Here is a 27,293-nt window from a genome sequence, read left to right as displayed (position 1 = left end):
GAGTGCGTTCTACCAAGAGGGCTTTGTGAAGCAGGAGGAGCTCGGACACTGATGTCAGCATCTCCTTGGTACGCTCAGCACAGACACTGGGAAGGCCACCTGAGATGCATCCGGCACTGGAGCAACCGTGGCACAAAGTGGCAGCTGCCCATTGTCTGACACCATCCCAAACGCCATTTCTCTGCTTTCTGTTTTTATTACACCTCTGGGATGCAGGGGGTGAAGCACAAAGCACGGCGATAACACCTTCAGGGCACAATCACTGGGACCAAATGGCAAAAAGGGCAGAGCTGAATTGAAGAGCTGCCATAAAGGCTGAGAAATCACAGAAGGCCAAGTTGCAGAGGGGAGCACTCGGTGCAGAGGCAGACGCACCCATGGAAGTGATGTACCAGTGATGCCCCCACAATGGAGCTACATGCCAGGAGAACAACTCACCACCTTCGGCTGATGGAACTAGCTCTGCTCAGCATCACCCAGCTTACCCTGCATCTCCTGTGGCTCTGCAATGGCAACAAAAAGCCTTTCCAAATACTTCAGTGATTTCATCAGCAGACCCACTCTACCAAGCGGAATAAATATTTGAGAGGGGAAAAGAAATGCTTCATCAGAATTGTTTCACTACACGCATTTCTGTACAGTGAGCAGACCAAAGTGCAGGATCCAGCCAACCTAATTCCCTTCCTCTCTTCAACACCACTAAACTCAAAACCTTCCCGGAAACACCTGCCAAGTTTCGCTAAGCTTTAAGATGCCAAACCTCATTTACACTACAGCGTTTCTCCCCCAACTCTGAAAAATCATTACTGTTCACCCTGCAGAGTTCAAAGCGTATTGCAGTGACCCTGTGGTACCAAAAGAAAACCCGAAACAGATGCACAACAGATGAAACAGATTACCACACATTTACATGCATGCAAATCAGCTACTGACATAAGTCCAGGCACCTGCTGAGAAACAGCTTTACTAAGGGAAGCCTTCAAACACAGAATCTCCAGTGAGAAGTCATAAATAAACCCATGCCCATAACACAAAGACACTGGGACGTGTCTGATTACGGAAAAAACTCTGCAGGGACCTTACTGTCCACCTACATTGCTACCTCAATTGAAAATGTTTCTGTTTTAAGGGAACGTGTCTCAAAAAGCATAAAACTGGAGAGGCTTTAACCTCTGTTAGCAATATATTGTCCAACCGACATTAAAGCTGCACTCTAAGCTGCTGACTGGCTACGTGCCGCTCACAGGCCCACACTTAACACCTGAGATGCCGATAATTGGGAGGATTTTAGCACCATGCCTGGAAAACACAAGAGTTAGTTGTACCCAGGGCCAGCCAGGTATGAATGAAAGGCTACTTTTTGTTAGAGAAGAGGCCAGGAGGTGAAACACACCCCCCCACCCACTCCTACCTCCTGCTTAAAGAATAAAGCTTTTGCTATTGGAAACTATTCTGCCCAGGGCAACAAGCGCCTCCCCTGCACTCAGCTCCCTGACTTCTACAAATACAGTTACCAGGGATCCAGTCATCTTACATAAACATTTCAAGGAGCAAAGCACACACGTGATCAGAGCAGAGGAGGGGGAAGGATGGAAACTACGGCACAGTGCTCAAGGAATCTTTCGTCCCAGAATTTGTTCATCAAGAACAGGTTGGCTCAAACACCCGTGGTTTTCTCTGAGAAATGGCTTATTTCCTCATCTTTAGCTTTTTAAGGAGTGACTGTAAGAATTATCTTCTAGCTTCATGGCATGAGGAAGAACTTTCATCTCCATCTCCTCTTGCATGGCACATAACTCTGTATTGCAACCATTGTTTGCGTAGTTAAGATTACTAAAGGCAAACGCTGCTTGGGGTAGGATTTGGGAGAGATTACTCAACTGCCTTTTAACCTTTAGAAAAGGATTTTCTTCCAGTTCTTCTGGGTTAACGTTCCCAAAATGGAGCAAAAAATAAGTCTGTACCAATGCTTTAGAACTATTTTGGAAGGTCTCATCCATTGGCTGGCAACCCTGCCCATGGCAGGGAGGTTGGAACTCAACGACCGTTTAGGTCCTTTCCTATGCAATCCCTCCTTACAAAAGATACTGGAAGTGATATACCCTCCATTATTAGCCAATATTGACATAACATCACAAATCTCTAAGAACACGTATCACAAAGTAAACTTCTTTCCTTTTTATTAAGCAGTGGAGAAGACTATAACCTACTTTGTCATTTTCAACCCGATTCCCCAGCTAAATTGTTGTGTTTTGCCCGAGGACACTGAACACACAACTCAAGGGGACTCGTGTCATTCAAAGGGTTGCATTCCCTAACTTCAAACAGGCTCCCTGTAGAATGCAACTCAAAAACGCTGAAGTTCCTTTGAAAAGATGGGTAAGTTGGATGTAACTATTTTGCTTCAACAAATTAAAGCCTGACACTTTTGAAACTGATAGCCTTGAAGTGGTTTATCTGCTAACAAAGTGTCCGTAAATATGAGCTGTACAGTGGCTACATACTTCAAGTGTAGATTGATTTCTGTGCAGCACTTCTAAGCCAGGAAAGGGCCGAGCAGTTTGGCACATACACTTATTTGCTTTTCTATTAATGAATTTCCAGGGTACCACAGCTATGGCTATTTTGGTGAAGCTGCCCTGCTTTGAGACTGCTATTTAATCAGTAAAGGGAAACACAGCTTTTGTAATTTGTATAGAAAGAAAAAGCTTCACTAAAGCTATTCTAAGTGCTGAGTATTTAGATCTCAAATATATGGTTGAAATGACCTCAGAAGAAACCCAATTTAGTTCTGGAGTTCCAGAGCTCTCCACACAGGGCACCTTCCCAATAAAGTAAGGAAGGACCTTGAAATACCAGGACTGTGCCATTAAGTTACATGATAAAACACTGTCTTATGATTTTGTTCCAAGATGTGCTTTATGGTTTTATGACCCAAACGCTGCTGAGTTAGAATTCCAGGAACTTGCCTGTCCACAAGCTTCTCTTAGAAATAAATCTGATTCAGGATGAATATTAATATATTAACAAATGCAGCTCTGGGTGTATTCAAAACCCAAATAAGCATCTACAGACCAACATTTTTCATGCACATAAGCCCTGTAGGAGATGCTGCTTATGACACTATGTAAGTATTTAGCACACTACCAAAATGGCTCCAATTAACAAGAAGCCATCCCCTTCCACTGCAGTGACTCCACATTCAGGACACGCACACTGCTGTCCTCTTCAGATTTAACTCACACTAAGAACCAAAACTTGAAACCATTAAAGCTTTTGAGTACATTTTTTGAGCTATCAGTCCATTATGCAGAACTACTCTTTGTCACAACCTCATGTTAACAAGAGATGTCTTTGTTTTTATCCCAGGGCCTGAAATGAGGATCTCTCAAGGTTTTGTTGGAATGAAACAGGAGACATATAAGGGCACACAGTAAATACAAATCAAGTTCCCTGCGACAGTCATTGAGGTCCTTGGCTAGGTTTCCTGTTTGTCACAAAACACCCAATCTGCCCACTACAACAAAGCAACAACTTACCTTAACAGTTCAGAACATCTTCCCCACATAAATTCCACTCTCGGCAGGCACACATCCCAAATTGGATGCTCTAGAGCAATACTCATCACACAATACCTGTGTCCTAGATGCACGTGTTGCCTCCTGTCTTCTCAAGTACTCTGCTTCCACCGCCCCTCCCAACAGCCAAGTTGTCACCACACGCATCCCTTCAACTCCTTCATCACTAAGGCACCCACTGACTCAAAACAATAAAAAAACGTTATAGGCATGAATGTTAACCCATCAGGGAGGGAGGGAAAGAGACAATCTTACATAGACACAGGTCTGAAGGACCACTGCACCTTACATCTTGAGCTGCACCTCAAGCTCTTGAGCTTTTGCTACTACCTGGTAGAAGCTTAAGTACTTGCTTCCCACTAAAACATCAGTTAAAGGAAGATGGACTTCAAGACACTGTAAGCCAGAGAAACCACTTCTCATGGAAGCTTCCTCAACAGGTTGTCATCCATGCATTAAAAAACGCATGTCCTTGTATTAATTTGTCTTGCTTCAAACAAACATTTATATTCTTCCAAACAAGGCACAATTTAACATGCAGTTCTACCTTTCTGGTGTAAGTATTATTTTTAATTTTTTTTTTTTTTTTTAAGAATCAAACTGGATTTGGCACATCATCTTCAGGCTACAGAAGTACCTCCTGTTTCTGCCCTGGCACACAGCATCTGCCAGCACACAGGTGTGAACAGATGTGAGAAGTGCCCACTTCTTCTCGATTCACTGTGACAGCTTGTGATCAGGTTTTCCTGACAAGAAAAGGCAAAGGCCAAGTAAAGGAAAAAGTCTTTGGAATTTAAATCTATGGCCCAAACAGGCTGAGTTGGTTTCTTACTTCTCCTTTACTGGCTTTTTGCTCTGCAAGGTACACTGAGAAGTAGCATCATGAATATCAAGGATGTTTCTTTTTGGAGCTGAACTATACAAGCCAGAAAAATGGAAGTTCAACTGGATGTATGCAGTGAAAGGAAGAGTCTGATGACTGTCCCGTTTTCTCTTAGACCCTCCTGAGAGACAAACCATCTACCACTTTGGCCTTGATCAGTAGCTAAGTTTAAGACTCAAGCCAAGAAGTACACGAACATTACCCATGCTTGCCAGCAATATCTGAATGCATCCAAAGCAAACTGAATTTATAGCTCTCTACTGCTTCCCACAACATTCACTCACCTCTCAGTTTGTAAAGAACAGTTTAAGAATCTCCCTCCTGCAGCAGGGGGATTGGAACCTGATGATCCTTGGGGTCCCTTCCAACTCAAGATGCTCTATGATTCTACTGAAACTAAGCATATATGATGATAAGGATCTGATTGTATTTACCATAAGCAGCAATGAGGCACATGTATGTAGAGATCAGCAGAATAATTCTGGGACATGCCTGAGCAACAACCTAACAGGGCATTTCCAAAGAAATCAACATACCAAATAGTAATCTGACGAGACGTAGCATTATTAGAAGAAAAAATACTTAGTCTTATGAACAGCTAAGACAGCCTGGAGGAAAGGTTGAGCTTCCAAAGAGAAGCCCAAAACAACTTCAAAATACTCCCAGCCCAGCTCCCTTTGGAAGGATAATGACAGAGACCAAATGTGAAAGCACTATGGAATAGGTACTTTCACATAAATAAGTGAAAGCCTGTTGCTGAATAAGACAAATATCAGAACAGGAGGACAAATACTGATGAAGTTTATGGTTTCATTTTTGTTCGGTTCAGAGTAAAGGGCAGCCTCCAACAACATGCCCATGGAAACTGCCAGAGGTGGCTATAGAGACAGTTACACAAACCTGTGCTAAATAAGCAAGTTAATCTTATTCCATGTATCAGGTACAATGATTAACACACACCACATGTACTTCTGGTGAGAAACTGAAAGGCCACTGATCGGCTCAGCTCCTCTACGGGATGCGTAAAGGCTTCTGCAGACCTAAGGAGTTGTTTCTGCAGCTAAACTCCCCTCTGGGAACAAATTTCAATCAAGTTTGTGATTAAAGCAAAGATAGAAAAATTCTATCCCAGAGCTGCTACTTTGCATCTTTAGCTGCTTTGCTAACAGCTTCAGGCAACTACATTACAGACTAAACCAAAATAACTCTTCTTTGGCCATCAGGAACGTGTGCTCTAAAATCTGAACTCCACATGGACACTCAGGCTGTACATTCCTTAACCCACACCATTAACCCATTCAGATAAACATAAAGGTAAGAAATAATGCAGGCTTCATATTTCACATTCAACAGTCAATAAGAACTGAAGCCTCCTGAATACAACACACCATTTGTCATACCACGTAAAGGACTTGCACCCTTACTGCAGTCTTTACAAGTTGTTAACATTTAATCTCTCTCAGAATTAACATGCAGTTGTGTTAAATAATTCAGCTTTATTTCAAGTGCTGGAAAGTCAGCAACTACAGGTTTATTTCCCCTTTTTCTATGAAGTTGCACTTGAAGTTGGCTGCGTTGAAAAGACCAGCTGACAGCACTCTGACAACCACCTGAAGACAAGCAACAACAAGATGAAAACCCAAACTACTTTTAGTACGACGAAAAGCAAATTTAAAGGTACAAGTCAGTCTTTAAGTAAACAAGGCCAGAGGGAGCAAACAGTAGTTTCAAAGTCTGGGTAGAGCTGGCTATCCAGTTACTGATGTCTGCATTGCAACCACCTGTAGAGAACACAATGACTTACAATAAGTCTAAGACATTCACAACATCAGGACCAAAGAAAGATCTTCCAAAATCACTTTTAAAACACAAGAAGGCCAACAAGAATTCTAACACCATGTTAAAGCATTGTACTAATATAGTCACACAACTATAACACAGTCATTGCAAAACGCAACCCTCAGAACTAGGCGCTATCTTTTTACACTCACGAATTAAACCAAAGCAAAACAGGAAGCAAGCTCATGTTTCAGAAAGAACAGAAACAGATTCAGGAAGAAAGTTCAGGACTCAAAAAACAAATCCCTTGTCATGATCTGAAACACCGAAGCACACTAAATTACAACACAGCTGTATCTCCTCTTGCACCTAGAGCTAGCAGGGAGGCAAGCACACAGGACAGTCAAACACAAATAATAACAGAGAAGTACAAAATATACTCGTGCTTATTTAGAGCATTTGGGTTTTTTAAAGTCTTTCACAAGTCCTGCCTTCGGCATCCTAAGACAGAGTCCCTCAGTCACAAGCTGGTACAGTCTGACCTACAAACACCACGCGTGTTCACTCTGCAGAGCACAGCTCTGCCACTTACACCACAAAAATGCCCGTGATTCTCAAAGGATGAGGTCTTCTAAGAACTGAGAGCCACAACAGCTGCAACAATTTTAAAACGTGAAGCATTCTGAGGCAAAAATCACAGCGTTCTCAATAAAGCAAAGTGAAAAGGGTAGATGCCATGCAATCTGAAAAGTTTAGTGCGCTGCATTGAAGTTACCACCATGCGCAACAGACCAAAAGGAGGCTGCACCAAGAGAAAGCATTACAAAGTTATTGTGTTCTACCAATTAACTTTGAAGCAGGGTATGAAAGAGGAAGTGACAAAGGTTTCAAAGATTCAAGAACTCCATCTTAAGTTTTTCCAAACCGCCAGAAGAGGTTTGATTTAAACTGGGTGGTGCCCCCAAGCATTCAAATTAATCCCTCCAGTATGAAGAAATGATACTTTTAACCATACGACATCCATTTTTGTCTGCTCTCATCCCACTGCGTATGTGATATGTAGAATTCACTAAAATCAGGAACCTTTGCTGTTATTAAGTATTCTGAGGTACCTGGGCCAAAATAGGAGGTGTAAGGAGATTTTTGCTGCCTGGGATGATCCACAGTGTGTCAGCTATGAACATAAGATGCTAAGTACGTGTTAGTAAGAAATGATACAAAAGTTTTCAGAGCAATCTAATAAATGTATTTTTCCAGAGAAAAGAAACCCGTTTCAGCAGCAAAATAACAAAGTCTGAACATCTAATATATAATAGGAAGAAAGAGCGTTAAGTTGGATCCACAATAAGCACGGGATGAGGATTCTTTTTTGTTTTAGAAACCAAGCTGGGTGTTGTGGAGCTCAACTATTCCTAATAATCCTACATATTGAAACAGGTGGAGACTACAACATTTTGGTCACGTGTAAGGTGTCCATTTTTCAATCTGCAATTTACCCTTGTGTGAATGTTTTAAAACTCTCTAATAACAAATGCAAGCACGTCGGTACAGAACTGCCACGTGCAGCTGTGCTACCAGAACTGCCTCATTAACTTGAGCTACTTTAAGTGTTAAACTAAAAAACAAAAAAGAGAATAAAATAGAAGGTAAAGTTCAGCAGCTCAACATAAAACCTAATAGGTATCGACAGGAAGGAATTCAAACTCAGCTCCAGATTGTCCTAATTTTATTTGAGTTGGTTAATCAATTTAGAAGCTTTTTGTTTTTTAAACAGTTTACATAACTTAAAGGAACACATCCTATAAAGGTAAATTAACATTTTTCAGAACTCAAGACAGCACAAAGTCAGAGATTGAAATAAATTACTTGTCTAGTTGTCATCTGGATCAAGAGGAAACACACAAGGGGAAGGAAAAAACAGCATCAATAAGAAAACACTGTCTGTTAAGTTCCAGACTGAATTTGTGCTTCTACACAAAAAAATAACCCACAACACTGAAGAACTGAGAATTCCGCAAAGAACCTGAAAAAGGACATAACATCTCTAGTCCCAAAATCAAAGTATACATTAATGTCCGCTATCAATTTGGTTCTCTGCACTTAATGTGAGAAATTTGAGAGGCTAACTCTGCTCTCAATGTGCATTAAATTATAGCAGTTTTTTTCAGATTGGTGGCTTTAGGTGAAAGCTGAACCAGCTCTTTTGCATGACAAAGTGGAGCAAATCTTTGTTGTATTTAATAATCGATGCATTTGTTAGTACTGAGTAGATGGTGCTCAATAAGAAGGCATTAAATGATCTCCCCAAAACACCATGCTGTTTTCCTAAACATGAAGCCAGACTACAGAACGTGGTGAAGGCCAGATGTTCAAAGCTTGTGCAAAGCCAGCAGCTGCACACCCATGATTTGAGTGTGACATTACGCAGAGGCTGGCAGGCGTTCACATATACCAATATTTCTTTGCATGCCATATTTCTTCACATTCTCAAATCATCTTTCACTAAACTTTGAAAATCTGGTCTTAGCTACAAAGTGACCCTTTGCCTTACTCAATTAGTTGAAAGGAAAAAAAATATATCCATATATCTATGTACAGATATAGATATATAGATATAGATTGAGAGAGAGAGGGACATTCAACCATCATTTTCTCAGTTGATGACAAAAAGTCAAAACCGAGTTCCTTCATCCAGACGTTTCCCTTTCATTTGTCCCTGACAGTTTTGCATAAATCTTCTCCAAATCAACTATGCTTGTTCTCAAAATGTGCAAAAAACATTTTAGCATTCAGAAACCAAAATCAGAAAGGCTGATTTTTTTTTTTTTGGATATTGGACATTATCTTTTGAATTAGGCTCAGAACCTGAAGCCTCAGCAAACTTGTTTGTTTTTAAATGGAGGGACACACTTTTGGTCCAGAGGAAGGGGGGGTTGGGAAACAGCATTATGGCAAAAGATGGAGTTAAGAAAGTCAGCCAATGAATGCTTCTTAAAAACACGTGCTTCAAACGCAGGCTTAGAAAAGAAATTAAATACATTTTCAGTCACACTGAAGCAAACATTCGCAAAGAAAAAAAGGCCCTCGTCCTTAAGATGAAAGAAAAAGGTGGTGGGGGAAAAAAAATAAAGCACTGTTTTCCCAAGTTGCCCGAATCACACACAGACACAAGAAGGTTACAAATGCCATTCATGAAAGAATGCACCACAAACATCAGCATTTATTCATTTTGAATTATTTTTTTTTTAGCAAATGACAAAAGACTCAGCTTACTTGCTTCACTTTTGTTAACCTTTTGCTTACATTACACGTTTAAACATTTGTCAAAACTTACTAAGTCGTCTGCATTCATGCACAACTAGAAAACATCCTTAATTTATTTAAACCAGAAATGCATTACCAGAAATGTATTAACATCGTTCGCTAGTAAACGTTAAAAAAAAAAAAAAAAAAAGAAGTTGAAATTATTAAACCCTTATCCTGGAAATGTTAACTTCACAGCAGACTTAAACTACTATTGGCTCACATTTCAAACAAATTGGAGAAAGCAAGATTCATGCTATTGTTAGTGTACATCTTGCCCTAGCGCTACTGAAGGATCATGCTTCACCTTGGATCATATATGTTAAAAAGAAAAGTGCATACAGAAATTTACAACAATTTTAAGGACAAAAAATGGTCCTATTGATGTGGTCCCAACAATTAACTCAAAAGTCTATGACAAATACGAGCTCCGGTGAGCTATTTATACTACTTAAGATTAAGTACGGATATACAGAAAGTTGAGTTCATTTGAAATCTTCAAAAATTGTTCCTGTCAATCCTCAAATGGTGGCTGTTATAGCTTAAAATTCTGTTAAATGCGTGCGTTGAATTACTTGTTATCCAAGCGCAGCAGCTGCTCCTTACCATTTATTGTTAGCGACCTTAACTGGCCATCTTCTTCAACTTCTACTGTCTCTCGTCCATTCTCAACAATTCTGTAGGACAGAACAGACAGTTACCTATTTTAAAGCGCTAACAGCAGTCTGAAAGCCTACACCAAACCTAGGCTTCTAGATAATTAAGTGTAACAGAGCACTGCCTGCTTAACACAACAGTAGTTGGCAACGTTTCACAATTAACAGTGCAGAAGCTGTAATCAGTAACCATGTGTATTCCATCACTCATACTGCTCATTTCCAGAAAGCAATTTTCCTGCTCTAAGTTTGAATCATACAGTTAATTCACACCTAGATTTTAATTAGCATGGCATTCTCCCTTCATGACTAAAATGAAGAAATAGATGGATATAGATGGATATAAACTCTGGAAATCAAACTTGGTGAGGAAAACACATCCACATTAATAAAATGAAAGAATGGCTTCCCATTCAAAAGTAAAACTTTATGCAAAAATGATTTTCATTGGGTATTTCTTTTCCTTAAATGTTTAAGTGCAGTAATCATATTCAATTACTTGATCAATAAGATGAAAGAGTACTGAACATAATGCAGGTTACTCTACATTTTCCCAAACACAGCAGTTTCTCCGTTCCCTATGGGTAGGCTACATGCAATACCTGAAAACACCTTCATTTCACAAGTGGGCAGTCCCACAGCAGGCCCTACAAGGCTGAACAATTCTCAGCTATTAGGAGCTCAGCCAAAACCACTACCTTCTCCATTTTTACATGCTATAACTATAAGCAACTCAGCAAAGGCAATGGTCACAGAACCCAACACCATTTTTTTGCCTTTATTTTTTTCAGAAAAATCCAAATTTTCTGATGACCACATCATCAAGAGTAGTAATACAAACCAATACAAATATAAATATATACTGTGTGTATGTAAATAGTTATACACATGCAAAACTATGTATTTCTACATAGTTTCATGGAAATCTCTCTCTTACCTCTTTGTAGTAATTTTTCTGCCATTAACTATTTTAGTTGAGGTTGATACTGATTTGAAGTTTCCCATCCCACTACCACCAAATGACGTAGAGGAGAACGAAGCAATGCCTCCGTGTCCCAGCGAGCCAAATGAAGTAAAACCTATCGGGGAAAATGTTAACGTGACAATTATTTGACTAAAGACATAATTTTGCATGACTGTGATCTTCAAATTTATCAGCTAATCAGACCACCTCCTAGCTTTAGTTTTGTATTGCAAACATCCCAACTAATATTCAGTCTTAACACTTGAAACAATACTAACTACCATAAACTCTCAAAAAGCTCTGAGACACAGACCTCACCATTCAAATTAACTATTCCAGAACTCGTTCTAAATAGTACCACAAGTTTCAAAACACAATATTCCCAGGGTGCTTCCCAAAACTTAACACAGTCACACCAATGCTCAAGGACAAACAGAACCAAAACTATTCTCAAGCCATAAACAACTGCAACGTAGTCTTAGAGGTCTGTTCACTTTTTATCAACTTTCAAGTAGACCAAATACTATAACAAAGGTTTTATTTACATTCAGACTTTTTAGAAAGCAGACTAAATTCCCAGAATATCAGTCTCACAATTTCCTGAATGAAGGCAACTTTTAAAAGTATTTATCTGCTTACCACACTGAAATCCTTTGTGAGACAAAAGTATTCTTTGTTAAATGCTACACTATTTACCTGTGTCAAATGAAGGAAAAGCACTTCCAAAAGCAGGGAATCCACCAAAGGCATTGAAAAATGATCCGCCATCTCTGCTTCTGCTTCCCCTTGGACCCCGTCTGCGCCCAAAGAAGTCCTCAAAAGGATCTTCTACAAAACAAAAGACATTTAAAGAGGTTAATCTCACCTCACATATAGAATTACAATTCTAAGCAATTGATTTCCTTATCATTTTAGCCATTTAGTATTAAAACAACAGTAAACTTACTGTAATGTCTCAGCATAGTAAGAGTTATAACAGAAGTTTACTTATTTCAGATGCTCACACAGCATAATTGACTGGGTATCACGATAAAAGAACTGCAAATAAATACCAACTTGACTGTGTCCACTCAGTATTTGTCAGATTTAGAACTCATCAGATGCATTATCACGATCTCTACACAGCAGTAAGGAGTAACACTGTGGAAAAATTAAGATCTCAGAACTTAACAGTGTTTACAATATTGGACATAAATACTGCCCACAGCTTACTGCTGTTTCAGATCTATTGCATTCCACCACTATGGGGTCTCTGAAAAGTAACTTCCAAACGGTTTGTGTCAATAATAGAAATATAAAAAGCCCAATCAATGACTGAACAATAACTCAAATTTCAACTACTCTGTGTTTATTTTAGCCCTTGCCACATTAGGTACTTTAAACATTTATTCTGGTGCAGATTTAAGTAGTAAATTACAGGACACTGTGCACAAACTTATGAAGAGACGTTCAGACACCATCAAGCAGGAGAAAAAGGTGAAAAACAGAGAGTGTCGTGGAAAAAATTATGTCAAATTCACACACAACAGTTACGTCAGCAGCAGTTATCAATTCCATTCCCATTAGCAGAGCAATAGATTCTTTCTAAAGATAGATATTATATACATATAAAAAATGTCCACCTAACACATTTTTGTTTATGTATGATTTCATATATGTACATAAACACCTGTGCAAGAATATCCCTATTTACTTAGAAGCAATCAAGCTTTCCTAAAATACAGACATTACTGTGGCTATCTGAAAAGATTTTTACTAACGCTCTTCAAACAAAGAGCTTTAGATTTCAATCACGTAACACATACTCAACATATATATTTCTTATTTTAAACTCCAAAGTTCAAGAACTTCAACTCATCAAACAGGATGATTAACAGATTAACAGATAAAAGATTAGCCCACTCCTGGTATCAGCACAAAAGCCCAAGCTGGTGCATTCTACATCACCAAGTAAACTCACTGGTGACATCTCTAAAGCAATCAATCTGGTAATAAAAATTACTACTTAGCACACGTGATTCATTTACAGAAGAGTCACATTGTATTTAAGGCTGAACAAATAAAGCTCCTAAGGTCCAAAAACATATTTCCACTAGGGAAGATAGAAAATGCGAGGAACAACAAAAACAACCCTAGCTTACACAGTTATTAAATAGAAAAGGCAGGACCAAGCTTTTATCTTACCCACGCCACCAAGCAATGACTAAGTTTCCTTGTTTCCATGCTTTTTTGTTTTTGTGCTCCTGCGCTATTTTTTACCTCAAGATAATCTGTTATTATCTTTAAAACATTACAAACCAAACCAGTTCTTGGGCATAGCAACATGGGAACCTATAACTATGGTTAGCATTTCCCAAACAAGTACTGTAACCATTCTTTTTAAAGCTGCTTCCCCCCCACACCCTCTCCCCAAGATAGTTTATCAGCTGGTAAGTCAAACCAATGCAGTTAATTGTTTTGAAGCCTAATATATTCTTGCTTGGGTGACTCAGAAGTTAGTTATGAAGGTCATTCACTCACGTGTACAAATGATCTATATTATATTACTCTCACTGTTAAGCTTTCTATTAATAGCTCAATTTTTCCTGTTACCTGGAGTTTGAATAGAAACAAAACAACCTGCCATGTAAGCTCTGAGTATACGATCCCCCCACTCTATCAGCCTGTTCTACAGGGGACTCTCCCACAAAGCAGCAGCCAAAAATGACGGTTTTATGGGAGATCCCAGAATCCCCCAGAGATCCCCACTGTCAACACAGCTGTAAACGCATCACTGCCTACTCCTTGCCTAACCTACACTTGGGTGTGCTCTATTTCAGCCTTTGGCAACCCTACACACCAAAAAAACCTGAAGTCTTTACTCCACTTCCAGCCTCAGGTGATTCCAGATTGCAGTTCTGCTAATAAACCTCCCATGTTCTGCCAGTAATTCTCTCCAATAAATTACATGCTGAAACCTGATTGCAACTGATTGCTGAATCCTCAGCAAGAAAACTCACAAGGCAGGGACATGGGGAGCTTTTCCAAGGCAATATTCTCTCCTCATGGCTGCGCTGACAGCCATTCAAGTACAGTACAGAGAAAAAAATGCCAAAAAACACTGAGCAGTGATGGCAGCAGGAAGCTTCTGCACCATCATTTGTTGTATCCACCACCACATCCACACGCATAAAGCAACCCCACAACTGCTCAGGCACTGTTTATGATTTTAGGCTGTAAATCAGGATGATGAATAGTCCCACTCAGCACAATAATAACATCTCAGCCTGGCAGCTCTATTTTTATGATTTAGCACCACCTTTCAAATGCATGAGAACCTTTTCAAATAGACAGCTTCTCCAAAATGGTTCAAATGAAGCTAATAGCAAAATATTGGGGGGTTTTGTTTGAATGACTCCTCTTACAATAAGAATTTTGGTGTAATTTGTGCTACCACGAGTGAAGGCCCTTCCAAAAATGGAAAATACAATATACTGTGCAATTGATAAACATCATAAAGCCAAAATGCTGGACCTTAAGGTACTACTGGATATTGTTCACTTTAATCAGGTGAGTATCAGAAGCTTATGAGATGACAAACTATCAGATGCGGCACCAAAAGAAATGGTCAGCACACACCTGATGTCAAACTCATGGCATCATGAAAACAGCAAGGAGCACAGGGACTAAAAGGTGAGGGGGCTTGGGAAGACAGGGAAAGCTTTCTATTCGGATCAGTGGGATGACACAGGGACAATGGGGAGAAAAGTAAGTGCTTAAGCAAAGAATTCACCCTAGACTGTTAGGAAAAAATGAAACACAGCAAAGGACTCTGGGATTCTTGCTGTTGTTAGGTGGAAAGTCTGCAGTGACATAAGCCAAGTTAATATGTAGGTAGGAAGGAACACAACATCATTCAACCTGAAAACAAACCAAACAACCACCACCACCGAAAACCTCACTGCAGCTCAAAATGAAGCGGGTCGTGATCCCCTCCTCACCCTCACTTCTCAGCTGTGACGCAGGATTTTCTCACTGTCAGCAGCATGACCCACTTGCAGAATACTAGAAAAGATGAGTTCCTTTCTGCTCTCCTGCCCTATGATCGCAGACTGTATGACAAGTGGCATTAACTCACTGATCCAAAAGAAAACACTGCATGTTTGTATTGTTAGTTTTCCCCTGCATCCGTGAGCTAACCTGACTCAGCACTGGCAAGACTGGAGTATCTGAAAGAAAGCAGACAGGAAAGCACGATACAGTGGAGGAAAGGAATAAGCGGTACTACCATGTTAACCCTCATGACACAGTAAAGCTTATCCCAACGCAGTGCCCCTGTTCACCTCTAAAATACTGAAGAGTCACACTGCAAGTGTTCTCACTGCACGAACTGTTGCAGTCAGAGGTTTTGGCAATCTTACAAGTAAGCATGCAAAGGGTCACTATAAAAACAGCATCACTGCTCAGTCACCACCCCACAGACTACCTGCCCAACCAGTAAACCTTCTTTCCTTTTGTTTACTGCAAGGGAAGCCACACTATTGCCTCTGCTAAAATATGACACTGAGGAAAAGCTCAACGCCTATATTGCATATGCAGGAGGATGACACCATAACTGCAATGCACTGAGCAAAGTGATGTTGCAAAGCTGCTCAGCCCCTACAGAAGGGAGCAGTATAACTGAACTGTATTCAATATTACAGTCTGCCTTGTTTCAGCAAGCAAAGACAGAGCCTGCCACAAACTCTATGTATCAAATCACACTGTAGGTGACTGTATGGACCATATCACAATCATTGTAATAAATGCAGGTCAGAATGGCAGAATCAGAATAGCATGCTCAAACAAAGGGCTATAGGTTTATAACACATATTTACAATAAAATGAAGATGCTGTTGCAAAGAGCACTGATTCACCTGCCTAGTATATTTCACCACAGTCTTTTATAATTGCACATTCCATAAATGAAATGTCAAACAGATGCTTGCCCCACTTACTTATGAAAGCTTACCAGTAGAATTGTCCTAGCATTTGAAAAGTCTTCCTAAAGATATATAGCAGTGATTCTGGATTATCAATTTCCTACAGAAAAGAGACTGAGAACTTATCGTTTAATCCCACCTATGCCATAATTACGTAGATACAGATCATTGTGCAAATGCTCAGGCATAACTTAAAAACGAAGGATTCTTCTACTATCACTGTATGACCTGCTTGTCCTCTTAAAGACAAATTTAACCTGTGATATATCCAAGGAAAATACGATTCTGGAGACTAGCAAGCTGAACCAGCTCAGAGACACACACAATTAATACAGTTGACTAAAGGTAGAAAGAAGGCACGTCTGGGACTTCCTCTTAGGCCACTGTGCTATCAAACAGCTCCTCATTGCAAACGGGGACAGCAGCCAAGGGTCTGAGTTTTAAGATACGGAGAAGAATGTGGAGGGTGGACTCTTCAACAGCACAAGCTGTAGGGAGTCACTGCGTTATTTCCATCTGTTCTTGTGTGATAATGTTGGTGGGGGAAATGCTTCCTTTGAGTCTATGAAGTTACTTCTGAAACATCACTGACAGTAAGATCCAGATCACGCCATGAATAACCGTTGCATGCTTCCATACAAGACAGCTTTAATTTAAAGCCACCTTCATTTGCAGTTTTACTAATGTAAAAAATGTTGACTAACAAATTCGCTTTGCCTTAGAATATCTAGTCATCACAATTACCACAAGATGGGATTACACATGGATTAAAACTATGGTTTTGCTCTTATGCCCTAGCAAGAATGTAGCTAAATTTAAAATAAAATTAAATTTAAAAGGCTTTTGAATGTGATCTTGCCATTTCTAGGTAACTTACCCTGAAATTTCTATGTCACCTTCCCGTATTTCTATCTCATCTTCCCTTAGCTCCAACTACTCAATAGTCACCTTCTGTCCTTGTGATGAAAAGCCTCATGAAGTTATGCTACTTTTGAAACAATGTCCTAAAATATATTTCATATAAAATACATTTTACAAGGATTACTGCACGCAATTTTCCTCTTCCAGGTGAAGACTCTTTAGACTACACATTAAAAGTAACTCACCACACTTCTCCAGAACACCCACCTATTGTTTATGCAATCAGTATTGCAGAAATCAACCTGCAATAAGTCTCTGTTATATAATGGAACCAAACTACATAACATATCCAGTTGAGTTCCTCCTTGACAAAAACATCTGCCTAGTTGGCCACATAACAAAGTCACATTTTTACTGTTGGAAATCAAAGGTACTGTCAGAGTTTTGAATTTCAAAAGGTACACTGATAAAATAAGCATTTATACGCACTGGAGCTGCCAAGTTCATTATCTATATAGAATGAGAAAGACTTCTCTCAGCCAAAGTCCAGAAAGAACACCCAGCTTAACATATCTGACCACAGAGAAAAGCACGATTCCTTGCTGGATTTATTTGTCTAGACACACAGGCATCTAATGTTGTTTGACATACTTTGAAGCATCCTGCCTAGCTCCTGCTAACTGAAGGGTAGTGGCCAGCTCTAGAACCTGGGTTTTACTTTCTAGCCCATACAGAAGTTATAGAGTATATACTGAACATAGGATCTGATCTCCATTATAGGTCACAACTCATGCAGCAGAACACACACTGAGATGCTGAATTCTACCACTTCAGAGAAGATCCTCACACACTTGAGCAAATACAATCACAATGACAAACGAGCATCAGCACTATGGTAAGATCAGTTTAACAATTTTGTCACACACTTGCTTCCTCTACCTAAATGAAGCACAGACTTCAAGAGATACCTACATTATCTGTAGATACCTGTACCTATAGAGGCTCCATCCCCCAAGCAAACAAGTGACCTAAAACCTGGAACATTCTCTAGATGATGCATGCAGCTGTTCTTATCTTGATACAGAAAATCATTTCTCATATACCAGTTCACCCTGGGAGATGCACTGTAACCTATCAAAGTAACCCAGTCAGTCCAGAAGCTCTCCAAACTACATTCAATATTTACAGATCAAAACAGGTCAAATTCAGCAGGCAAAGTCCATGCAGAATCCCAGTGTGTACTTCTGTCCAATGCTATTTCCTTCCAACCTACAGAGCCAGAGCTGCCACAAATTTAAGTTTTCTTTAAGCCACGCCTTCTGACAAACATGAGCTGGTAATCCAAACTTAGCCTGTACTATCAATCAACTGAGAAAAAAAAGGAGACTGCAACAGACATTTTAATACAGAATTGTTTACCACTTACTTTCAGAGTGACTTCTCACAGAGCTGCTTTAGCTATGTATGTTCTCTAAGCTCAAAATGAATCAGCCACACCAGAGATGGATGTGACTGAAACAAGTAGGTTACTTACCGAAGAAGTCAAATGAAAAAGGGTCCCTTCCACCAAAAAACTCCCTAAAGACATCATTTGGGTTACGGAATGTAAAGCCAAATTCAAATGGATTATCAATATGACTTCCACCTGCAAAGAAACAAGTTGAATTTCAGTCACCCTCACACACTTGCACTACCAATAAAGTTCAAGCCAATATATATTAAAACCCCTAATATTTCTAACATCATCTCAGGTATCACACGAAGTAAATAAACTTAATACTTAATTCCTAATTAATATTAATGCAATTAATTCTATGTTTTTTCCCCAGGTATCAGTAGACAAATCATAAAAGACAATAATCATAATATGCTTTAGGTCACAGTATAAGCAATCCTAGATTCTTCTTTAAAAAAGCAGCAGAAAATGGCTTTCCAGCAGAACAAAGAAAGAACTGCCAATTGACAACATACCTCCACCTCCATTTATTAAGCCTTCTTTTCCATATCTGTCATAGATGTCACGTTTTTTAGCTACAAGGAGAAGTTGTAAATTGTATCAGTAAATAAATACAATAAACTGGTTTAAAAAAAGTCAAAATAATAACAATTAACAAAACACTTAACTTGCCTTTTCAGCTAAAGTTCTTCTCAAAGCCAGTTTATTTAAGTTCTGACAAGAAACTAGTAAAAAATCTTGTTGAGGGTTACCAAAGCAGTTTAGGTTCAGAAAGAGCAGACAAGTCATTTTACACTTACTACCATATAGTTAAAGAACCTTACGCTCCCTTATACTAGGAAAAAAAATACTGCAATGTATGAACAAACCTCAAAAGGACAACCCGTCTTTATAAAGCTACCATGGAAAACTTTTACCTGCAAAGATCTAGGATTCAACCCTCTATGTTGGCTAGATAAAGCCCTGGTCACCTATCTGCGATAAAGAAGACTCCACAGGCTCTCTGACAAACTGTCCCTTGTGCTGAAAGATTTTCATTGTAAAGATAACAATCTTTTATTCCTTTTATTCAACTGGAACATCCCTTGTTGCAGATCTTTGTCTTTCATTCTGCAAGACCAAGTTCATTGTGAGAAAGTAGTAAGACAGGAAGAATAGGGTTTTGTGTGACTATAAATTCAATTACAGACATTTTATTTTAATAAGGAGACCAAACTGCTTGCTCTCTATTGTTTCAAAAGACATGGAATGCTCTTCATTTCATTGCAAACCAGCATCCCAGTATCCATGAGTAAGGAAGAGAAAGCAAGTTCATTCCACATTACTACACAAGATCAGCCTGCACTGCTGGCACTGGATGGAATCCAAGAGTATTTTACTTGCACCACTGTGGAAGCATCAGTCAGGACATCTGATTTCAGACTCTTCATGTTAATGTGTTATTCCCACTGTAACATTTTCAGTGTGCTCTATGATCAGACCATTGCAACATCCTTTGCATACGTAACCCCTTACACAGCTACTCTCCTTACAGAATCTGCCTTCATCCAAGCCTGAAATGGTGTCAGAAACTTAAGTTTGCAGGACAACTGACTGCCCCTCAACCATTGGGCTCAGGATTTAGTTATGCTTATGCACAGGTAACTGTTAAGATCCCAGTAACTTTGGGTTGGTATATAGCTAAGAACAGGAAATATTTTCAGAACATGTTCTAAAATTCCAGGAATGTATTGTTTCCAAAGAACTTAAAGATCTGTATACCACCCAGACCAGCATCCTACTTTCAGCTTACTCAAAGAATTTACTTAAGAAGGTGAAGCCACTCCAGAAGATGAAAATTCATAAATTCAGTTTTATTTCTATTAAGAATCAAAATCAAACTGAAGACACGGTGTAAAAGACAGCTAAACCAGGCCAAATTATGAAAGGTAATCTAGATCCTGCTGCTACTTTAAATAGAGCTTTCCCACTCACTCACTGGTTCCAGGTGAAATCAAGGACACTTCAGAAATAGAATACAGACAGCTGCAGTAAGTTATAAAGGAAAATAATCAAAGTTGCTTAAATCACTTCATTAGGATTCAGACTGCTTCTGCCAAGACATTTGCAAAAGTTAATGCTGCTTTTCAAGCAAAAAGACACAGGTGAACTAGAAAGTGAATTCTTCCAGGTAAGGCTAAGCAACTGATTCCAAATGGCACTTGCCCTGTATTTGTAGTAACATTGGTTTGATCTCCTTAGACAGAAGTAGATCTTAGCTTCCAGAAGGAAATTGTCAGGGCTACTCATCTAGAAAGATACTGAATTTTTAGTTTCGAAATTTCTGCTCATTCTCTCTTACCTGCAAGCTTTTTTTTTCCCCACCCCCCTCTTCCTTTTGCACAGGAAGTAGTCTAGTTGCACAGAAAGATAAGGTTAAAATACCCCTTAAAGAGCACCATGAATTTTCTCCTCAGCATTTTCAGTCTTAAACTGACAGTCAGACAGAGAGCTGCAGTGCAAAAGCCCTTTTAAAATACCTACCATCTGACAGAACTTCATAGGCCTCGGCTACTTGTTTAAATTGCTGCTCTGCTTCTTCTTTATTTTCTGGATTCTTATCAGGGTGCCATTTTAATGCCAATTTACGGTACCTAAATGGAAGGAAATAAAAGGATATTTTACTTTGAAGTGAAGAAATAGATATCAGGAAGAAATTCTTTACTGTGAGGGTGGTGAGAGACTGGAAAAGGCTGCCCAGAGAGGTTGTGAATGACCCTTCCCTGGAGGCATTCAAGGACAGGCTGAATGGGGCTGTGAGCAGCCTGCTCAAGAGGGAGGTGTCCCTTCCTGCAGCAGAAGGGTTAGAACTAGGTGATTTTAAGGGTCCCTTCTAAACCAAACCATTCTGTGATTCTCAACACAAAATATGTCAAACAAGTTTTCAGGAACTCAAGTACTTATAGATTTCACAGTGCTTTATATCTTGCCCGTAGAATAGCATCAACAGATCTTGCAGGCATACAAAGAACTGCCTACCCAGATTTCCTTAAATGTGTTTTTAAAAACTGGAGTTCTTCAAATAAGTTTAGATTTATTATTCCTGAGTGTTTCTGAACACAAGGCAGGTGTGGCAAAACATTCCATAACAACTCTGCTGTACACTCCTCGTTAAACAACCCATACTCCATCTACACTATACCACAACCAACTACTGTAAGCATCAAGAGTACTCTTGTGATCCAAACACAGATGATAAAGATCCAGGAGCATCTCAGTAACTAACTGTGGTAGTATCTTCACTAGGAGAGCGTTTAGGCCCTGGAACAGGCTGCCCAGGGAGGTTGTGGATGCCCCGTCCTTGGAGGTGTTCAAGACCAGGTTGGACGGGGCCCTGGGCAACCTGATCNGTGTATGTTTGGTGGCCCTGCCAGGCAGGGGGGTTGGAACTACACGATCCTTGAGGTCTCTTCCAACCCGGGTCATTCTGTGATTCTATCTCATATCAGAGGCACGTTTGATGGCTCACTCATATACAATCCCTATCCTCAAAAGGGATATTTCAGGCTAAATGTTCAAAAACTACATAGAGGAGCAAAGCTAAGCTTGTGTTAACGTTGATTTGCAGCATTTCACACAGCCATGCAGCATTACAGTTCAAATTCTGAGTTGACATAGATGATCTTGTGCAAATTCCTGCACATACAAGGGACAAAAAAATAAGCTGCCATGCACTAGAGCAATTTGATTAATTGTAAAGCAGGGCACCCAGGAGAAGGCAAGATAAACACAGCATTTCTAGGTCACTCAAAACTGCGTCCTAATGTCAAACATTCTTGATATACTAGGAACACGAACTGTGGGAACGTCTCCTCCCAATAGTTTGCTGTAAAGTAAACAGTATCTTTTAGGGCAAAACAAAAGGCAGCATGCCAAATACTTGTTAATAACTTAGAAATCTAAGCACCTCTGCAAATGGAGGGGAAAATGAGTTGCAGTTCAGCCACGGAATATTACCTCAGATGATGACTATTCACCCAAGTATTGAAAACAAAGAGGATACATTCGCTCCTTCCAATATCCCACGTATACCAAAGCAATACTTACGCTTTTTTAATATCTTCTGCTGAGGCATGCTTCTGCACTCCCAGAACTTCATAGTAATCCACCATGTTTCTGCAGTTGTCTTGTTAACAACAGGTTGGACTTTCAAATCCTGCAACAACAAGAGCTTGTAAATGAAGTCTGTACAGTAATGCTGCATCACTTGTAAACAGATCAAGGCAGAACTTAGTATGTGCCTCTACTAAACCTGATCCAGACTACATTTACATAGTCAAACGTTCCAAACACACACACAGAGACACACGCAAAAGATTTGCTTATTCTAGGTTGACACACTTTGATTACTTTGATTCTAATTTGGACCCACATTCTTTAATTTCACTGAAACACAGTGAGAAGAGATTAAGGAAAACAGCAGGTTTCTGAAATAAATCAGACAGAAAAGCTGGTTTTAATCACTAAAGTAAGAAGGAATTGTACTGCATGCCATCATTTTTATATACATGAATGATTTCTAAATGGAAAAGCAGTCACACATCATACCACTTTATGGCACGTAGGTGATATCTTAAGCACATGGGTGTAAGCAAACAGCAATGTTCTTTCACAGTAGTTCTTAGGAGCCTTTCTTGTACTCAGATCTTGACAGAGAAATCATGCTTTGCCAAAGCTACTGAATGCCATTTACTGTTTACCAACAGCAAGAACACAGCCAGAAAAGACCACTGAACCAAAGGCTACCCAACCAACTCAAACATGGAAACTGCCTGTAGTCCTTAGAATGAGAGAACAGAGTTTTCACAGGAACAAAAATAAACTGAAACCACGTTCCCTCCACCCCCCCCTATCCCCTTCAAGTCACTCAGTGTTTCTTCTTTCAGTCCAGGTAGTTCCATTTTTACACTCTTCCAAGAAGTGCTGTAAGAATCAAGCACAACACTCTGAAATAAAGTTACTCCATTGATACTACATGCATCCTTCAATACCCTGAGATACAAACACTGAAGTGAAACCTCCTTTTACAGTAATTTGGTGGTACTTCAAAATAACACTGCTGTTGCAGGTTACAGCCAAACGAATTTATAAAGGAGGGGGATGTGGTGACATACACACCTCCCCAAATGGCAGGTTCTTGCTTAAACTGGCATTGCCATGCACTTCCCACCTGCCTACCAACAGAAACAAATGTACTGGAATAGCTACGTGCTTTTTGCAATCTAATTAATTACTAAGTCCCACAGTCACTGAAAACATTAAAGTGCAGCAGGTAAGGAGACCTCTAATTGACTCTGCTCTTTGATGCAACCTCCACACTGGAAAAAACTAGTTAATAATGCAACCAACACTAAGAAGGGATGCTGGAAGACACACGGTAAAATGAACATCGAGAATGCCAGTACACATATAATAAGAGCAAGTTTCAATATGCAAACAGGTTACAAAAAAATAAACCAGGACACTGGGCTTGTTTAGCTTGGAAAATAGAAAGCTTTGGGGAGACCTCATTGTGGCCTTCCAAAACTTGAAGGGAGCGTATAAACAGGAGGTGGAACAGCTGTTTACGAGGGTGGATGGTGATAGGACAAAGGGAATGGCTTTAATCTGCGACAGGGGAGGTTTAGGTTAGATGTTAGGAGGAAGTTTCTCACACAGAGGGTGGTGATGCACTGGAACAGGTTTTGCCCAAGGAGGCTGTGGATGCCCCATCCCTGCAGGCATTCAAGGCCAGGCTGGATGTGGCTCTGGGCAGCCTGGTCTGGTGGTTGGTGACCCTGCACATAGCAGGGGGTTGAAACCAGATGATCATTGTGGTCCTTTTCAACCCAGGCCATTCTGTGAATGATCAGAGCAGCCCTACTATCACACAGACAAGCAGCACAGTTAGCAGCGCTTAAGTACATTATCTAATCTTGGAGCCGATCATCATGAGCAATAGTACATCTAGAACATATATGTTACAGGAAGAATCCAAAGGAAAAACATTGAGTGTGTTGGCATGTCGCATCTGCTGTGGATGTGGTATTGCTCAGCTTTTACTTGCCACCAATGGGGGACATGCAGTTAAGACACACAAGCAGCTCTCTGAAGAAAACAAACTGCTCGCGTTCTCTCACTCAAACCATTCAGGCAACAGAAAGAGTTCATCTACAATTAATCAACATTTCTATCTGCTTGTTACTTAAAGCATAAACTGCCCTGCTACAATTTCAGGCATCAACGGAATGTTTTCTTGTGTCTGAGAAAGTTTTAACAATATTTACATGAAGAAAACTCATCTGAAGCTTTTTCTACCATCCAGCTTAGGCAAAACATACTAAACCACTGAAGAGATAGCATCAGCTAATGTTCTGGCCCTTAAAAATACTTGGATTTCAGCACAGCACCCAGTAAGCAGGGGAAAAAACCTCACAAATTAGAAAAGAAACCTGCCCACAACACAGGAAAATAAAAGATTTGAAGTATTTACCCAGGAAAACAACCACCATCAACTTGCAACGTAACAGTTCTGGTTGGCAGTTTAAAGGCAGTAGTAACCTGCACGGCTGGAATGCCCCAACAATTCCAAGAAACAAACCAGCCACCCCCCTGCAAAGCAAAACCCAGAACTGCTCAGCTGCCCCAGTCGAAATGACACACAGATCTTTTCCCAGTCTCAAATACGTCAAAGATTTGTCCTCAAATACACAAGCAATTTCCATTCATTAGGCACTCATGGGTCCTCTTCCTTCCACCACGACTCCAGCCCATATTAGTGAACTGCCCGCTTCCAACCACAGCAAACCCTCAAAGCTCAAAAGGAAAATCAAGCAAAAATATCCCAGACACAAACTGGTCGTAACCTTGGGTTTTTTTTTTACTCACAAAAATCTACAGCTGTTTGTATGCGTCACTGCGCTGTGTTTACAGGACTCTATCAGTTATTCCAACTCCTCACGAGCACGAAGAAACTCAACTGCCAAACATTCCTGTGAAATAAAGGTTTTCATAGATTTCTCAGATCTCACAGGAGTTCTGGCTTAGCAAGAAGCACAGAACTCACACTGATATAAAGCAACCAACATGCTGAGGCTTGAGACTTTCTTCTTACGGTAAAGCCCGAAGCCAAATCAGTTCAGAATGATCATGAAACATATCTCGTGTCTCTATGCAGGGAAGCCCTCAGCTACAAAAAAGGCAGGAGTATATTTACAAAAGATACATAGTCATAAACTTCTATAAGATCAGATGGCAAAGAAGAGGTCATTTATCAGATGCACAGCCTTCCAGAATGACAAAGCAGCAGCCCAAACTAAATACAGTGCAGAGTAGGCACCTAAATGAGAAGTTATTAAATAAGCCAGGAGTGAATTTAGACAAGTCAGTTTAGACAACATGTGACCTTTGCAGTCAGAAAGTTATCTATTTCTGGCCATGAAGCAATGGTGCAACAAGGGCAGCCCTGAAAGACTCCACAACAGCTCAAGCTCAGTGACTAGTTCAGTCACCTGGGTAGGAGATTCAGCCCTAAACTCCTGAATCCCACAATTTACCCAACAAGTTGGTATCGACACCCTATGAGCCTCCCAACCATCCGAACCCTCCTACCTGCCTGCTTTCCACATCTGAATCATTACATCCAGAAAGCAACACAGGAAATCACCCCCTTTCAAACGCCAGCTCAGCTTCAGTTTGGGTCTGACCTACCAGCAGCAAGTGAGCAACTCACAGACGTCTCCGGTATGTCACATAGATGATGCATTCACATGACAAACATGCTCTAGGATCTTTGAGAATCACAACCTGTGATTAAGGAAATCAGATTTCTCACATTCCAAGAGCTTTTATTAGAAAGCAGAGTGTAAGACCTGATGAGTTTTTATGCTCCTTCAAAGAACAAACACTACAAGCAGCATTAGAACTGTTGGATCCAAGGCCACAGACAGGATGGCACACAACACTCAAGTCTCCTAGTATCTCTTTAACTGATTTTTATATAGCTGGAATACTTGTGCTAAGTCTTATTGTTTACAGTCCAGTAAACTCAGAGGCATACCCTAATATTTCCAGGCTGAAAATAACAACCTATGGATGAAATACAGTCACGTCAACTGCTCACCGCCTACAGATCTCCAATATAATCCCTGCGTTGTAATGACTTGCCCACTCTATCTTTCCAAGCAAATCTTCTACAAGAAGGGTAAAAAAAGGTCAATCTTAAAGCACCAACTCCCATAGAACAAACAGCACATTTAACTCTTCAGCACAGAACCCCACTCGTACAACAACTAAGGATGTTTCACCCAGCACAGCACACTAAACTTACACGCAAAACCTCAGCACTTTTAACTTCCACTGACCTCAGCTCAGAAGAGTTTCATTTCACAGGCTCCACAAACCGGTTTCTTGCATGAAAAATGTAAATATGTAAATATAAATACGCAGCATAACTGAAGTTAGCAAAATGTACTTAAATTACAACGTTTACCCTCATCACATTATACTACCAAGCATCCCCGAGAGATGAATCCAACCAAATTGACATTCCATAACGCTTACTTTAATCCTATGCTCACAGCAAACATCCTGCCCCCATGGTAGAAAACACTTGTCCTGAAGTGGTTTTCTGAGTCTGATTTTATTTAAACCAACTGAAGAAGTAACATTCCTTCTCAGTATGACAAACACAGACCTCCCCAGATTCACGCTACATTTTAAGACAGAGAGCACAATTTCACAGAATCACAGAATGACCCGGGTTGGAAGGGACCTCAAGGATCATGTAGTTCCAACCCCCCTGCCTGGCAGGGCCACCAAACATACACCTTTAC

The 27,293-nt window shown here is 40.1% G+C and overlaps 1 protein-coding gene across 9 annotated transcripts in view; it reads right to left on the bottom strand.

The window, feature by feature from the left end:
* The window catches only part of DNAJB6 (DnaJ heat shock protein family (Hsp40) member B6), a 66,215-nt gene that overhangs the window by 34,528 nt on the left and 4,394 nt on the right, over positions 1-27,293 (bottom strand). For 4 of the 9 annotated variants that reach the window (XR_001552896.2, XM_015852821.2, XM_015852828.2 and 1 more), the window contains exons 2-8: positions 22,528-22,636; positions 20,965-21,074; positions 18,957-19,016; positions 18,520-18,630; positions 11,860-11,991; positions 11,137-11,278; positions 10,150-10,220 (exon numbers count right to left, since the gene is read on the bottom strand). Coding sequence is in view for 8 of the 9 variants with exons in the window: in XM_015852821.2 (XP_015708307.1) it covers positions 10,150-10,220; positions 11,137-11,278; positions 11,860-11,991; positions 18,520-18,630; positions 18,957-19,016; positions 20,965-21,074; positions 22,528-22,592 (691 nt within the window). In the remaining variant the exon portion in view is untranslated. Of the gene's footprint in view, positions 1-6,117; positions 6,243-10,149; positions 10,221-11,136; positions 11,279-11,859; positions 11,992-18,519; positions 18,631-18,956; positions 19,017-20,964; positions 21,075-22,527; positions 22,637-24,746; positions 24,769-24,952; positions 24,974-25,347; positions 25,452-26,822; positions 26,845-27,293 lie in introns of those variants that run through there. The other 5 variants (XM_015852822.2, XM_015852825.1, XM_015852824.2 and 2 more) reach the window with 5 other exon arrangements.

Source organism: Coturnix japonica, chromosome 2, assembly GCF_001577835.2.
Source record: "Coturnix japonica isolate 7356 chromosome 2, Coturnix japonica 2.1, whole genome shotgun sequence".
In the NCBI taxonomy this organism is placed as follows: Eukaryota; Metazoa; Chordata; class Aves; order Galliformes; family Phasianidae; genus Coturnix; species Coturnix japonica.
The sequence above is the reverse complement of the archived record's forward strand: the minus strand, read 5'-3'. Positions and strand labels throughout refer to the sequence as shown.